This window comes from Nyctibius grandis, chromosome 2 (genome assembly GCF_013368605.1).
Source record: "Nyctibius grandis isolate bNycGra1 chromosome 2, bNycGra1.pri, whole genome shotgun sequence".
Classification (NCBI taxonomy): domain Eukaryota; kingdom Metazoa; phylum Chordata; class Aves; order Nyctibiiformes; family Nyctibiidae; genus Nyctibius; species Nyctibius grandis.
Genome location: NC_090659.1, coordinates 120,114,954 through 120,132,450, shown reverse-complemented (window position 1 = coordinate 120,132,450; position 17,497 = coordinate 120,114,954). Strand labels below are relative to the sequence as shown.

At 37.7% G+C, this 17,497-nt stretch overlaps 1 protein-coding gene across 2 annotated transcripts in view; it reads left to right on the top strand.

The window, feature by feature from the left end:
* The window catches only part of DLG2 (discs large MAGUK scaffold protein 2), a 1,096,363-nt gene that overhangs the window by 422,534 nt on the left and 656,332 nt on the right, over nt 1–17,497 (top strand). Inside the window, exon 8 of one of the 2 annotated variants that reach the window (XM_068425103.1) lies at nt 5,188–5,268. The exons of the other annotated variant lie outside the window; for it this stretch is intronic. Coding sequence (XP_068281204.1) covers nt 5,188–5,268 — 81 coding nt within the window. The remainder of the gene's footprint in view (nt 1–5,187; nt 5,269–17,497) is intronic. 2 annotated transcript variants of the gene reach the window in all.

Here is a 17,497-nt window from a genome sequence, read left to right as displayed (position 1 = left end):
TATAATAATAGGATTAGAGACATGTTTTTGCACCAGTTATCTCAATATTTGTTTATATGGAGATAATTAATTGGAAAAAAAAAAAGGTGTTTTATGAGATGAGAGTTTAGAAAACATGATTTTCTAGAGTAGCAGTGAAAAGTCATAGGCTAGCAACAGAGCAAGCATATACTTGGTAACCCACATGAAGATCTGACATCTCTGGACTTGTCTGATACAGTTGTTTCATTTGGTTCCTCACCTTTCTTTTATTTCACTTGTTCCCTTACTTCTCCCATTCCCTCCTGATCACCCATGATAGTATGAAGCAGATACTGATACTATATACTAACTAACCAGGCTCAACTTTGATGCATCTATGCAGGTAGATACATATATTAAAACATAGGTCTGCACTGAACTCCAGAGACTCCTTTGGACCCAGCGATGCTCTTTTCCACAGTTCCTCAAACCCGTTGTTTTTACAGAAGCAATTGGCTTAACAGAAGATAAAAACAATGATTTTTTTCTGGGCTCCTATCCCACTGCAGATTTTTTTTTTCTGTCAGTTGTGCTCATTCTTTTGAACCCTTCTTTGTCTGTACCTCTGTGCATTACTGTCTGGCTTTATAAGTTCCAGTTTTATTCCATGTCGCAAATATTTGTGTCAGTCAAATATAATGACACACGGTAACAAGTGTAGAAACTTTAACTTAGTCATAGCTGCCACTTGACAAAGCCATTTTTTGGTGGATTAAGAGATGAAGTCAGAACTGCTTTAAGTACAAACAGAAAAGTTGCTGCCTCTTTTCCTGGGCCTTCGAGAGTTTCCTTTTGCTTCAAACCAATAGGGTGTGAGACATGGAGGCAGTCAGAGCTTGACTACAAAAATCCTAGGTCCAGCATGCCATCCCAATTTCCACATCCAGATCAAGAATTAAAAGGGGAGGTAATTCATAACATGGTTAGTATGTAAAACATATGCACAAACCGAGGCATCGTGTACACTGGCATAATTATCCGCCACTGACAATGAATGTGCTGGTGCTGAACGTGATTAACCTGCAAGCACAGCCAAGAACTATTCTTATTTCAGAAAGCCCATGTTAAACCTGCCTGCTCGTGAAACTGTGTTCAGCGCTGCTGTAATTGCACCCATTGTTGACACATATTTGCAATAACAAGCATTTTTGCTGCTGTAGACAAGGGTAAAATGTAAGGATGCTGCAGTGAGCCAAAGCTTGAAAGCCCTCACTTAGCCTGTATGCTCAGGATTTAAACTTATGTCTCTGGCTATTTATTATTACATACAACATGTTCTTGGAAACCACTCTACATTTAACAGCAGTTAAACCCATCTGCTGCTCCTGAATTTTCATTTCATTCACAAGCCTGTTTTAAAAGTATTTTTTGACTTATTGCCAATGTGCTATCAACTGTTTATTATTCTGTTGTAAGCTGGTAAGAAGAATGACTCAAATTTTAAAAGGAAATTGTATCCTCCAATATATTTTTGAGCTTTTCATTGAAACTTGCCTTCCCCTTATTGTCTGACATAATTGAAATTTTTAGTTTAGAAGCAATTATTTGCCACAAAAGTTCATACCTCATGTTAAATGCTGATTTTAGTGACCAGTAATTACATATGTGTAAATTCTACAGAATTCATCTAGGGATTACATCCTTGGCATAAGGAACAGACTTGAATTTAGCGCTGTGATCACAGATACTGGTCAGTATATTGAAGTTCCTATAAGTGCAACAATTTTTCTTTGCTTTATTTAAAAACACTATCACAGTTTTCTTTACATGTCTCTTCTCCCTATGTTCATGTTTTATTGCTGTTAGTTGGCGTAGCAGTACTTCAATGCCCTCTACATAAGATTAACGGGAACTTTGTAGTTCCTTGAGATTTTCATGAGATCTTCTTCACTTTATGAAGACTTTTTTTTAAACAAAAGAATTTGTTTTCCTAATTTTTCTCTGCGTGTCTGACTCATTATATGATACTGTATGATGTTCTTGTATGAAGGTAATTTTTGTTGGACCAAGGGACTTCCCAGAATTTAATATCTGCTATTTTTTTTTTCCATGGCACTAAATTGATAGTTCCTTAATCCACAGATCAACAAGGCTTTCCAGACTATATTTAAACCCTTCTAAAAGTGGAATACTTAGACACTGAAACTTGTTTGTCTCTAGGTCTTGTGTAAAACTAGATTTTTAAAAACGTGTTCTCCAAAGGGATCACAACTGTCATGGTAGATTATAACGTTTAAGGTAGCTTGAAACTCATTGGGTTTTTTTTTAATTAAAGAGCAGAAGATTTAGATTTTCTGTGCAATAAACCCCAAAACCTTATATTTAAGCTATGTATTTATACTCAGTAATAACTAATATCAATGATAATGTCTGTTAGTAAATAGAAGATCTCCTTAAGAAAAAAAAAAGATGACCTTTTGAGGTGAGATTCAGTCATTTAAGATAGGCATCTAGTGCTATTTTAGATGTCCTGCAAGATCTGAGATGCACATGTGGCTGTCAGCAATTATGGAAGGAAACCCATACCCTTCTGAAGCAGCAGCTGGAGACAAAATGATACCTTAGTGCATCTAGTGACACAAGACAACTCTATTTGGGAAACTCAATCTCACTTTTAGGGTTGTCACGTTTGTAACATACAATATGATGCCCATGAAGAATGCTGTTTATAAATGCTAGCTCACTTGCATTTGAGTAGAGTTTATTCAAAAGCCTATTTTTTACAAAGAGGATTACATTTCTACATTGTATACCCACTTAGTGCCATTCATACAATCTTACTTTGAAAGCAAGTATACATGTATTTTTTTAAAAAGTTAGCAGAGAGGAATGTGCCTTTTGCTGTTAGCTGTCTATTAATCATCTCTTTCTCAGTTAAAATTGCTGAAATTACTGGGGAATAAACTTCCCATGGATGAAAGCTACGGAGTCATAGCATGTAGCGCTGGAAAGGATTTGTTTCAATGTTTCATCACCCTAGCAGTTAAAGGCTTTTTTCACAGCAGCAAATTTAGGATGATTTCTCTGAATCCTGTCCTTGGTGGAGACAGATGATCACTATCCCTATGGAATCATAAAATCATTTTGGTTGGACAGGACCTTTAATATCACCAAGTCCAACTGTTAACCCAGCACTGCCAAGTCCACCACTAAACCATGTCCCTAAGCACCACATCTACACGTCTTTCATGTAATATCCTATTTTCAGTCTTTCCTAGGTTGTGATTTCTGAATCCCTCATTACTCTTTTTCCTCTAGTGTAGTTTTCCTTTGGCTTTTTCAGTACCTATCTTAAAATGTGGAGCCCCCAAAATGATACAGTTCTGCTGGTGTCTCATCATCAATGATTACAGCACAATAGTTATAACCCATCTCCTTATACACAGCAATCATTCATATTTTGAAAGAAGGCCATTTTGCAATAGAACATCACTCTTGGCTCCTCCTTAGTTGATGATCTCCATATAGATGTTCCTTACTCTGTGTTTTTACATTTGATTTCTCCATCAGAGCAGTGCTTACTGCTCTGTGAGCATTTCTTCTATCTGCATTTATGAAACTACACATTTCTCTTCAAAAGTCTCCAGAACCAAATCCACAAACTAAACTACATATACGTAGAAGCTTGCTGTGGTCCCAGTCACTCCTGGTAGGCTTGGTCCTGATGTATGGGAACCCGCAGCCACTTATTACACTGTAAAAGAAGTTACTCTAGATTTTGTCATGTTAAAAATCCTGTCCGTGTGAGCTTGATTGAATATTCACACCTCGATTCATCCCACTTCACTGAGGTGGGAATGCATCCACCAAAGAGTGACTCAGTGCATTTAAGCTCTGAACCATTCTCAGGAGTTTCCCATGTCTCAAAGGACTCTGCTCCTAGCTGACACATTTAAATGCCTGAAGTTTGACAGCATCAATATAAGCCTCAGTTCTTAAGAATACTGTTGTATGACAGCAGTAATCCTTTTAAAAGCTCAGTTAGAAGTCCCTTTTCCTTAGACTATACTTAACATTAAAAAATGTTTTACCCTGAGCTTTTTGACAATTAGTAGCCATTCTTTATACCAACAGTGTTTCAAGACTTCCCTCAATGACTTGTTAGCCTAGTGCCTTTATGCTTGCTGTTAAAAAAGACTTATCTTGCAGGTGAGAGTGAAAAAGTGTTATTTTTTTGTCCTTTTTGTTTTTAAAAAGTTGTAATGTTTAGTAATATAGAAACAAAAAGTCTTTAAAGTAATATACCACAAGGTGAGGGTCAGCATTAAATAAGCATCATAATGAATATGGCCTCTGTAAAAGTACTTTTCAGTACCTTAGGTATTAAACATTCTGTAAAAAAAAAGCTATTGCATGCATAGTTACAGACATGGTAGTTTTGCTGTTAACAAAAACTGTGATCCTTGCAACATAAGTCTCCCTTTTACTGACAGGGCTCTTCCATGGTGTTGTTTGTTAAGAGCTCATGTGTTTTCTACAATGGCATTGACTCATGCCTAGGCAGGAGCCTGAATTCATTGCAGATTTTCTGTTTCACAAAAATGAAGCCTGATGTTCATTAAAAGCAAATGTATAGTCCCCTACTGTTAAAAATGCACAAATTCATAGTGATAATTAGAGTAGGTTTTAAAATTTAGAAGCAACAGGGTTATTTCTAATTTTAGCTAGAAAGACGTGGACTGTCAAGAGAATGTTTATTTATTCCTTATAGTCTTTTTGCTTGATTTGCTAATAATTACTTGAGATTGGTAGATGTTGCATACTAAAAATAAACTGAAATACAGTAGTACAGTGTTAATTCTTGTAAAATATATATCCCTTGCTTGTTCTTCCTTGAAGGATACATAGCTATTCCGTAGATATTTATAATCAATAATATGCATTCACATTTTGAATATTATATATTATATAATTTATAATATAATATAATTTCAATTTTGTTAAAAAGCCTCTGGGCATTTCAGTATGTATTAACACCAATTTACAGCTTGAAGGGAATAGATGGCATGCCAGATTATTTCCCAAAGCAGTCATACCAAAAATGAGTCCCCAGCCTCCCAAAAACAACCTGGGAAGCAAAACCACACAACTAAGCACCATATGCAAACACAATGAAAAATCTGAGTTTGGAACATGTCCTGAGTAGATGTCTCTATGTACTTCCAGAAAGGCCAAGAGGAAGAAAATCCCACAGGTAGAGGCCTACAGCTGGGACCTTTTCCTGAAATGGAATGGACTAATGCACAGGTGAGAGTAGTGAATTTAGCTGTGAGAAATAAATGAGGAAAGGAAACAGTTTCTGGATTGCTGCTTCATAATTTTGCCAATTTTTCTCAGCAGTGCTCCCCTAGACCCAAAAGCACCTATTTCAAGTTAAAAAAATATTTGCGTGAATGCTTCAATAATTGCCAAGATGCTGTAGCATGTAAGAAGCCTCAGCTACATACTGATCAAACTGAAAACAATTTGGACTATTAGGAAAACAATTTGGCCTCACCTGACTTTTGACATTTGAGGAAGTCAACGATACTGCCATGGTAGTCAATGGAGAGACTCTTCCTGAATGCAATTTTTCTAATGTGTTTCGGATGTTTCCTTTAGATGGAGGTGGATCGTGTCCTGAAAATAATTGTATCTCTCCATTGTCTAGGCATTCTTTATGGTCAAATAGCTTAGATGTAAATGTCTGGACTTTAGATGTCTCATGTGGTCAGGAAAATTTCACCTTTATCCTTTTGAAATGTCTTTTTATTGTCTGTTGACCCTACAGATATACAATCAGTCTCTCAGTTGCAACAGGCAGGACCAACCTGGGTATAGGACAGGAAGACTAAGTATATTTATGTTGAATAGTGCTGCTATCATGGACCTGAAGAGTCTGACAGACAAGAGCATTGTTGAAGTTCTTTGATTGTTTTGTTTTGTTTTTTTTTTTTATCAAAGAGCTTTTTCAATAGAGGAGTTGTTCATTGAAACTAGTAGTACAAAAAAACTCCAAATCAAACAAAAATGCCAGCGACTCTATTGCACCAGGATACTAACCTCCATAAATTTCTGTTATTAAAATTTTCACTTTAGTTTATGTTGCATTTGTATTCTCAGTTTTCAGTGTATGACCTCCTGCCATTATGATAATAGATGTGTGAGAAACTTGATATTTTGGTTGTTTGCCAGCTGGGTCCTTTGCAATCTCAGGAGGAAAAGGTGGCGGTTTAAGATATCAGGATAATGCACATTAATGGGATATTTCTGGTAAAAGTAGTCTAAAGTGATATATTGTTGATATCCAAATTGCTATCCTTTGATTTCAGAGTTAACAAGACACTGGGATAAATAGGGCAGATGACAATTCTGAGTGACCTTTGCACAGCTCTCTGCTGGCTGGACATCAACTTATAATGGCTTAGGATGACTAGGTAATTTTCCTAAATATAAGGGCCAAAAATAAGTGGTGCTTAAGGTGGCAACTCAAGATGAATTCAATGGCAAGCACAATGGATAAGGACTCTTACAGTATATATCATCTGGCCACTCAATTTCTGCCTTCTAAGATTTTGAGAAAGGTTTAACCAAGCTTATTTCTCGGTTTATTTTGGAAGCATATTACTAATTTTTGCTGCTTTTTTGTAACATCAAAAAGAAGAAGAAATGAAGCTAGTCAATCACTGTTTAACTAATCATGTCATTTATTCATGCAAAGCTGAACAAAAACTCTGATACCTCTTCAATACTGAGTGGCACACAGTAGGAGGGAAGTGCTGTTTGCTCCTTAACAAACCCATATGGTGGTAGGAGATCCAGTGTCCCTGCTATGCAAACAGCACTGAATCTTTCAGAGCATGTTAAACAACATCTGCCAGTGATAAAATAAGTAAATCAGAAGGCTCATTACTTGATAACTTTCACCTAAGAGCCTTTAAAAAGGAGGCTGAAGAGATCTGTTGGAATATTTTTTAAATTCCGGAGAGATGGAGTGTGAGCATCATGCCATTATTTTTTTTTTTCAAATAATGCTGCAGAGCAGGTTAGCTACGTGTCAGCCCTGGAAAAAATATTGGAAGATTAATGAGGATTTAGCTAAGAAAGCAAGCATAAGAATAAATTAATGGTAGGAATAAATTAATGATAATCAGCATAGTTTTAATGCAAAGCAATTATGTTAGATAAACTTCATTTCAGAATGTGAATTTGCTTGATGAATGGTCCTAGGTGTTGTTTAGGCTTTTGTAAGGCATTTGATTTAATTTTACATTGTATCTGGTATAAATAAATAACAGTATACTTTATCAAATAATATTCCTTAAGGACAGACATCTCAAAGTACTAGTCAATGAGAACTGACCCTTACAGAGAAATTTTGAGGGATAGTCTTACATCATCTAGAATTGGATGTGGACAACATATTTCAATATTTTCACAAATCATTTGGAAGGCAGCATGACTTTTTGGATGGTAAAATTTGCAGATTATGCAGAGATTTAATAAATAGGAAAAAAGAGGACACAGTAGTCAGAGCAATCCTGTTACAGTCTAGCCACATAAATAGAGGTCACTCAAACAAAATTATTATTACCTAGAAGAGAAGAATTACACAGCCAGAAGGAAGCAATGACAGCCATACATACACAGAGGGGACCTACAGTGGAAATAAGCAATACTAAGAATGTTCCAGAGGCAAGAATAGGCAACTTAGCAGGGCTTGTACTATGAACTTTGAATGTTAAAAAAAAGACTGAAAGTTAAGACTAAGGAGGTGGTTTTATTTGTATGTACAACAGTGAGGTTATGGAAATATCGTGCCATGTATAGGAGTCTATACTTTTAAAAGATATTAAATATATATAAGCAGAGGGAAAAGAGACTAGCATGGAGAAAAATTCTCCCATAGAGAGACATGACTTAATGACAGTGTATTCCTGTGGGGAGACTGGGAATAAGAGGATTCTTCAGAGTAGCAGAGAAAAACAGAATATCTACTGGGGTGAAAGCAAACAAATGCTGGGCAGTGAGAATATAGGACAAACTATCAAGGGAAGTGGTAGACCTCAATCTCGTTATGTTTTCCACATTAGATGCTTTTCTGAAATAGATACGCACACTTTAGTTTAAGACAAGTTACTGTTGTCAGTGTTATGTGCTGCAGTACATTAGTCTAACCTCAACGACCTAATGATGCGTTCTGCCTTAAACCCTGAATCTTTTAGGTGCTTGTTCTTTGCTCCAGCAGAGTCATCAAACTTTCAGATACTGTCTACAAATATCTGAAAGGAGGTTGTAGTGAGGAGGGTGTTAGTCTCTTCTCCCAAGTAACCAGCGATAGGATGAGAGGAAACGGCCTCAAGTTGCGCCAGGGGAGGTTCAGATTGGGTATTAGGAAAAAGGGTTATCAAGCATTGGAACAGGCTGCCCAGAGAAGTGGTGGAGTCACCATCCTTGGAGGTATTTAAAAGCCGTGTAGATGTAGTGCTTAGGGACGTGGTTTAGTGGTGGGCTTGGCAGTGTTAGGTTAATGGTTGGACTCGATGACCTTAAAGGTCCTTTCCAGCCAAAATGATTCTATGATTCTATGGAAACTTCTTCAATACAGGACTGTGGGATTAGACGATATAGTTGAGGGAGATTCAGCTTGTATAACTAACGCAGTCTATCACCTTCTTCCCCAACCACTAGTTCGAATGAAGAAATGTGGAGCTGTATTACTTGGTCTAAAGAGAGCATTTACTTCCTTTTTACTTCCTTCCCATGGATGAATGAAGGCTAGCACTGCATTTCTCATTTTATGTTTTCCTTGGCCTGAGATTTACAGCTCGCATTTTAATGCAACCATGAATCAATCAGACTCTATGTAGAAGCTAGAAGACATGCTACATACAGCTACCTTTTGAAATTTTGCTGTTGGCTGCTTACCTGAAGAGGCTTCTCACAAAAAATAAGTGACACGTGTATGCTTTGTCATCCACACTCCTGTTATTAATGTCCCAGGGAAAAAAAAAGTCACAACATGTTATGAGGTACTTAGGTTCACTTTGTTGTGATTTTGTTGAGATATGTCTTTTTTTTTCTTTTTTATTTTAACTCCATAATACACCAGATAATATAAAAAGCTCAGTACAGCCATCTCCTGGCCTGCATGTGTGGAGGATGAAGTTTGAATCCTTCCAAGATCATAGATTTCTGAATTAATTTTCCTTCATTGATTTGCAATCTGGAGTAGCTAAATTTTGATTAAAACAGCAAGATTTGGCTGAGAGGGTTTGATGTTGTTTGAGAGCTGTGTGACTGTCCGCCATCTACGTCTCAGTGATATTTTGTATAACTGGTTGATGATCGGGTGGTCTTTAAAATGAGATTCTAGACCTCAGATATGTTGTTTCAATTCCTGCTTTGCAACTAGTCTCTTGAGTCATCTTGGGCAGCTTGCTTCATTCTCTTTGCCTTTGCTTTCCTATCGGTAAGAGAGAGATAACATTTTCCTTTCTTTTGAAGAGCACTTTGACAAGCATTATACTGCTTGAAGAGTATTTAGACTTTTTCTATTTGTTTTACATATAGGTAATTCATTATTGTACAACCATTACATGTATTCTCAGAGCAGTGGATGATATATTCTCACACAATAACATTCTAGAACATTTAGAGGTAAGAAGAAGCTGAGACCCTCTAGTCTATAAGTCTGTTGGTGCATTGATCAACCCCTAGAGGAAGTATAATTAAAATTAGCTTTCTTTTGTCCCCACCACTACACCCCATTATAGCATTTATTTTCTAGCTCCCTGCTTTGACTTGCACCTAAAATACACTACTTTTGCTTATTCCCGTCCTACTTACCCTTTATCATTCAGTGAGAGAAAGTGACTCTCCTCTCCAGTTAGGCAAGGATGGAAGGGTCCATTGTCTTCCAAAAAAATCATTTTCATGCTTTTTGTTCAATTCACCAGCAAAATCTGTCTTTGTCTTAACGTCTAAAAAAAATTCAATGGCTATATAATTAGGGGTAATAAGACTTTGGTCAAATCCTGATGAGAACTGTTGAGCAATGGTTTATGTCTGTTGTCTCTTGTTTTACACTCAGACTGGAAAATCTCTGAAGCTTGGTCACTCCGTTTGTCCGTTCTGGATTTGCTGAAAGCCTTTAACAGTGGGATTCCAGTCCTTATCAATAACACTGAGATGTTACATTGATGGATATAGGGCTAATCAGAAGTTAACATTCTTTGTATAATCTTAACTTTTCAACTGGGAAATGGGAACTGGGCTCTTGTACTCCTTATTGTAATGTGAAAAAATGCAGTAGAGAACATAGGCAGAGTATGAGTCTCAAAACCTTATTGTGTTAAAGTGGAATTTCTCTGATGTACAGATCCACTTTCTTTGCGTACTCAGAGACATATTTATTAACTAACATAGCTATTTAGCTTTTTCCCCTGATAAGTTTTCAGAAATGACTCTTTTCTCTTGCCTATATACCCTTATAGAATTATGAACTCACTCATTTCTCTGTGAAGAATTTATGTGCTGAAAATATTACATGGGTATCAGGAGGTCTAATTTTTCCTGCAGTACCTTTTCATCATTTATGATTATTCATCAGTAGTAGAAAAGTTGGAGGTGAACTGTATAAGTTTATTTTCTCTTTCCATGTGGTGTCAGTTGATGTTCCCTTGTAGTCTCTCATGAAATTTGTCTGATATTGCTCAGGCAGTCTAGCTTATCACCGCTATGTAGTTGACCTTCCAATCTCACAAGCTGAGCAGAAGAATTTGCTTCCTCTCTCATTCAAGCAAATGATAAAACTTCAAAAGACTTAAATGAATCCAAGATATTGCCCACTATTTCTAGATGAACAAACACTTACCAAGGTAGACAACATTTGAGAGGCTTTATTACAAAAGACCTTTCGTCTGGCTTGAATGATACTGAAAATTGTCTTTGTTGTTAAGAAACAGGAATTTATTGATATTAGAGACACTATTTGTGAGCAATAATTTCAGTGTTAAAGTCTTTAAATTGTTAGGTGTCTTCTATTGACAGTCATCATTGATATTTCCTATAACATAAGAAAAGCAATTATGTAAACTGTCTGTAGTGGCCCTTGCAGACACATTTTATCTAAGGTGATTTATTTCTATATTCCACTTTCCTGCATAGAAGAGTGAAACTGAACCCTAGAGTCTTAATCTTACATCTCTTTTAGAATCATCAGCAAAGGTAACTGCCCTTTTTAATTCTAAGTTAAGTAATTCTCACATACTTTTCTGCAGAGGTCTAATATTAATATCCAGATAATGTAAAAGAAAGCTGAATATACAGATAGTAGTTTTGCTCAACAAAGCTGAGGTAAATAGTGGTAATAGAAGTATCCTGTATTGCTTGCCCATGTTATATGGGGTAAAGTGAGTCCTGGAGCTTGAAATGAGTTTTTAAACTAGTTATTCTTGATTTTTTAATTCCTGTGATGTAATGCAGCATGGATTGTTTAATCTACAGCAACAAAATGGTTTGGTGTTAAACGTTACAGAGGCAATGAAGAGGTTGTACTGCTTTTAATTGATGCTGTGACCTACATTGTTCCCCGAGGCACCACAGACATTTTTCAGAAAAGTCTCCTGTTAATTATAATTGTACTCTGTGGTGCTGGGTCAGTTGTCACTTCCATTATATAAACTTTAAAAAGTAGGGGGGGTTAGTTCAGTTATTTCAAATGACATTAGGTAAAGATTTGCCATTGAGGCTGGTAGCTGAGACATAACTGTTTTCTGAGATGATGGTGGTTTCAGTCTCACAGTCCCTTCTGTACAAAATCCCATAAATTTTTAGGGCTCCAAGAGGTACCTGTGTAGCTGTGCAGTTGCTGAAAGCACTTCCTGAATTCTTGAGAAACAAAGCCAAAAATGCTGAATATTTGTGTCAGCTGAAATTCCCATAGCCTCCTGTAGAGCAAATGTGTGGTCCTGACCATCCGCTAACCCTGGTTTCTGGAGTAAACTCTAACCTCACTGCATTGCTGAATACACTCCATATTTCCTCCTGGAGGAGACCATGTCCATTCCTGTGTCCTGTGGTCCCTATACTATCTGCCTCACGGAAACAGCGAGATGTATATTGGTAACTTGGATGAAAGATGGCTTACATTAGTGTAAAGAAGTCATCGCTTCTTAAGGAAGAGGAATTTTATTTCTCATCGCTTGCCAGTAAAACTTAAGAGTTGCTAGACTTTAATTATAGACCCCCTGCATTCCTTTTCTTTCATAGAGAAGCTCATGTGGTCAACTTGTAATATCAGACTGTTCTCAACTTCCTTGAGAGGTTTTTTTCCCCTCATGACAGACATAATATTTATGTATTTTTAAATATAGTTTTAATATCAATTTACTCTGGATGGGGCTAAAGCACACTTACCTCCATTATAACCTGCTTACTTGAAACATCTGGGATTTCTTGATTACTTAGTTATAAAGTCAACATAGGTTGGATAAACAGCTGGCTATCATGAGAGCTACAAATGTTTCCCAACTCTGAAAGACGGGCCCAGAGCTCTGAGGCTAAAGAATCAAAGAAAAAGCGGCAATCTTTGTAATCTTGCAAGTATTAGGCAGTCTTTAAATTATTGTGTGAAGTCATCATCACACAGCAGTAACGAGCTGAGAAAGTCAGCTTCTGAAAACTTCGTGAGCCTGAAGTCGTAATCTGAATTCACTACCTTTTCAGATCTTTTCAAAATTTTGCAGCTAAGGGTAACTTTCCTTAAGAAACATAAGTAAGTGCTTTTATTGCTTCTGAAGACAACATCCTGATTAAATACTTTAAAATGTTGGTATTAAAGTTGGAAAGTTGAGATATCTCTGACCATTGGGAATGACTGAGGTAATTCTTTTAGCTCTGAGCGCAAATTCAGAACTTAGTCATAACTCAACTTGTTGCTTAAGGTAAAATAGTTATTGAAATGGTAAAGTCTTTCTGAAAAAAAAGTATGTTATATGTTAAAGTGTACTCCTATGTGTCTACTTTACATTCATGCCTCCTGCCTCAGTAAACTGTCCTACTTAATTGTTTAGTTTATCCAGTCTCCAACTAAGGGATTGAAATGATTTTTCTCTTTACTTCATACTTGCAAATCCTCACCAACTCAGAAAAGCACAAAGAAGTTGTGAAATATGGGCTATATAAACAATGTCTTTAATTTTATTGGTAATAAATGCTTTTTCTGTAGATAGTCCAAAACCTTTTGATTGTTTATGTAAACTGTTTATAGGAGGTTTACAGCTACAAGCAGAATTCTTTTCATATATTATTTGAAAAAGTATTTCCAAGGGTAAAAGTGATCATGATAAAATTATATCTTTACAATATAGAGTTGTGCTTCAAGGAAACACATATCTAATTGTACTTTTTTCTTTTTTTGGTGCAATAGAGAAATGTAGAGAAATGTAGAGCTTTCCATTGATAAAACATCAAGTGAATATGTCTCTGAAAATAAAATGTTTGGTTTAAATTTTTCCTTGATGTTGGACTCCAGTTATAAGCATATTTTAATTCAGATCTTTTATTCAGTGAAGTACTGAAAAGAGATATAGGAATTAGTAGATAATTTGAAAAATTTTAGAGAACAAAAAGAAACAGGTTAAAATAAAGAGCAAACTGATTAACTCACCTGGCCTCAGCTTCTACCATGGGAGACTTTTTTCTACAATTTCTTTTGCACCCAACCTCAATAACAAAAAAACAGCAATTTAATTTTGTTGGGTAAATGGTGATTGTTCTTGCCTATGAAAAAACAGCATTACTGATTGCATTACAAATGAGGAATGACTGAGTTTAGTTTAACCTGTAGCTAAACTCTGTAGAAATTTTAGACGTCAAGAAGCAGTTGAATCTCATAAACACAGAGAATTAAGATACCTTTTCATGCTCAGCATTCTGAATGTGAGCAAAACATGCTCTTTATTCCAACTCTATTTAATAAAAATTAAAAAGTTTTTCAGTTGTTTAATTCAAACACAGAAAAAACAGAGAATTAAGAAAATTATACTTTTGCTATAGGTTGGTTATCTACAAGGCAGAATATATTGAGAGACAGAATACGTATAACTTCTTTACTGCGTAAGCCTTTGGTACTACTGTTTTTGATTATCACTCAATGAGTTGGTTTAGATCTTCCCACACACACATATAACTGTAATGTATTCTACTTATCTAAGAACAGTTATATTATATTTGGCCCCCAGAGCCTGAAGTTAGGGACGGGGGGGCTGTGTGAACCCCCTGTAATCCAGGAGGAGACTGTTAGTGACCTCCTGTGCCAGTTGGACACCCACAAGGCTATCCCCAGAGTAATGAAGGAACTGGCAGATGAACTTGCCAAACCACTCTCTATTATCTACTGGCAGTCCTGGTTAACTGGAGAAGTTCCAGCTGACTGGAAATTAGCAAATGTAACGCCCATCTACAAGAAGGGCCGGAAGGAGGATCCAGGGAACTATAGGCCTGTCAGCCTGACCTCGGTGCCAGGCAAGGTGATGGAACTGATCATCCTGAGTGCCATTACACGGCACATGCAGGACAATCGGGGCATCGGGGCCAGCCAACATGGATTCATGAAAGGCAGGTCCTGCTTGACCAACCTGGTCTCCTTCTATGACCAAGTGACCCGCTTAGTAGATGAGGGCAGGGCTGTGGATGTAGTCTATCTAGACTTCAGTAAGGCATTCAACACCATCTCCCACAGCATCCTCCTAGACAAACTGGCTGCCCGGGGCTTGGATGGGTGGACTCTTTGATGGGTTAAAAAGTGGCTGGATGGCCGAGCCCAGAGAGTGGTGGTGAATGGGGCAAAGTCCACATGGCGGCCGGTCACTAGCAGTGTTCTGCAGGGCTCAGTTCTGGGGCCGGTGCTGTTCAATATCTTTATAGATGATCTAGACATAGGGATTGAGTGCACCCTCAGCAAATTTGCAGATGACACCAAGCTGGGTGGGAGTGTCGATCTGCTGGAGGGTAGGAAGGCCCTTCAGAGGGATCTGGACAGGTTAGATAGATGGGCCGAGACCAACGGCATGAGGTTCAACAAGAACAAGTGCCGGGTCTTACACTTGGGCCACAACAACCCCATGCAGCACTACAGGCTGGGGGAAGAGTGGTTAGAAAGCGGCCCGGCGGAAAGAGACCTGGGGGTGCTGATCGACAGCCGGCTAAACATGAGCCAGCAGTGTGCCCAGGTGGCCAAGAAGGCCGATGGCATCCTGGCCTCTATTAGGAATAGTGTAGCCAGCTGGTCTAGGGAAGTGATCGTCCCTCTCTACTCGGCACTGGTGAGGCTGCACCTTGAGTACTGTGTTCAGTTCTGGGCCCCGCACTTCAAGAAAGATGTTGAGGTGTTGGAGTGAGTCCAGAGGAGGGCGACCAAGCTGGTGAAGGGTCTGGAGGGTCTGACCTACGAGGAACGGCTGAGGGAGCTGGGGTTGTTTAGCCTGGAGAAGAGGAGGCTCAGAGGTGACCTTATTGCAGTCTACAACTACCTGAAGGGAGGTTGTAGTGAAGTAGGAGTCGGCCTCTTCTCCCAGGCAACTAGTGATAGGACAAGAGGACACAGCCTCAAGCTTCGCCAGGTTGGACATTAGGAAGAATTTCTTTTCAGAAAGGGTTATTAGACATTGGAATGGGCTGCCCAGGGAGGTGGTGGAGTCACCATCTCTGAATGTGTTTAAGAAAAGACTGGACATGGCACTTAGTGCCATGGTCTAGTTGACATGGTGGTGTCAGGGCAATGGTTGGACTCGATGATCCCAGAGGTCTCTTCCAACCTGGTTGATTCTGTGATTCTGTGGTATCTCGCTTTGGCCATACATATTTGAAAATTGCGGTTTTTGTTTTGACAGATAAAACTTCTCACAGTTACATATTTATAACCTTACAGATGCAAGCAAAATACAGCTCATTTTTCATTTCTGTCCCACTTTCAGAGGGTTTCTGCCCCTTCTAGTGACCTCTGAAGGCCTCTTCCTTTTTGCTTCGTTCTGTGAAAAGAATTGCCCTTTTCTTAACTTAAATTGTCCTTCAGCTTAAACTCCACAGAACTTCTGTATCCCAAACTTTCAAAGCTCGCTTTGAAGGTTTCTCAGATAATAAGGGCTTGAAATTATTTCTAAAATAATATAGGTCCTAAGCCACCTGCTTTAACTTTGAAGTTAATTCTACTTTGTGAAGGAGTTGGACTACATGACACAGGTAATTTCCAGCCCAAATTCTAATTCTGTAATTCTATGATTCTGTGACTTTCACTGAAATTAATTAGGGATTGATTTTGAAGAGTGAGATTATAGACTAAGAACTAAACATTGTAGGCACCCAAATTTAAAAATCCCAACACACCTCTGTCACTCTTAATGCTTAGCTGAACTTTTCCTTTCCTCTGTTTCATTTCCAGTCCTACTGTGCTAAGCTTCTTATTTTCTGGTAACTTTGAAATATTTGGCTATTTCACTTTGGTTTTTCCTTCACTTCACCTGATCTTGCCAAGTCCCTGTTGGCAAAACCACACTACAAACTTTTTATGTCATAGTGATGTCACTGATGGTTCAACTTCTTGATACTATTTATGCAAGAAAATGCAAGAATTGGAGTAAACTTTGGTGAAGTATCTTTTATGGTATAATCTGCATCTAAAATTTAGCTAAATGAATCCTTTTGTGAAATCTTAAAATCTAAGCCACAACTTCTAAAAAAAAACCCAATTGTTCAAGCAGTTAAGGAGTTTTTCATTAATCAATGCTAACAAAGTGTACAAAATAAGCTTCTTTCAGAGATTTTTGTTTCCCTGATATCTTTATAGCTGTTGTGAAAACTAGGAACTAGAGAGTAAGGCAATAGTGCCATAGGAACACAGAATGAAAAGACAGACCCTCTTCCAGATAGTTTCTGAATTAAATAGAGGAAAAATGAAAATAGGTGAAGTAGGACAGAAGAGGTACAAAAATATATTAAGAAAGCACCAACTACTGATAATTTTTTATTAAATATTACACCAAAAAAGATGATAAAGGAGTGTCTGTGTGGGATGTTTCACTGTCTGATTTAAAGTACCATTCCTGGGAACCAGGTGGGAAACGGAACTTGCACAAGATCCAATATTACTCTCTTTTTTGGGAAAGTTCTGAGCCCTTGCAACATGTGCAAAAAAGAGTAGGTGTTCACTTACAGAAGGGGTCCAAAAGTACATACTGGAAGTGGTCACAAGGGCATTTTCACATGATCTCAGTGTACCCGATGTTTTGGGACAAAAGGGATAAAACTTCTTCCCTGTCCATTCTGAAGAATTTGTTAACACCATTTTTACCTCTACAATACAACCCTATGGGGAAAAAAAAGTTCTTTCCACTGTGTTGGATATGGGTTGTGCTCCCTAGGCCAAGAGGTGGTGCACCAGCCTGAAAGCGTGCTAGCCACACATTTTCTTGGTGCTCATATTTCTGGCAATAAC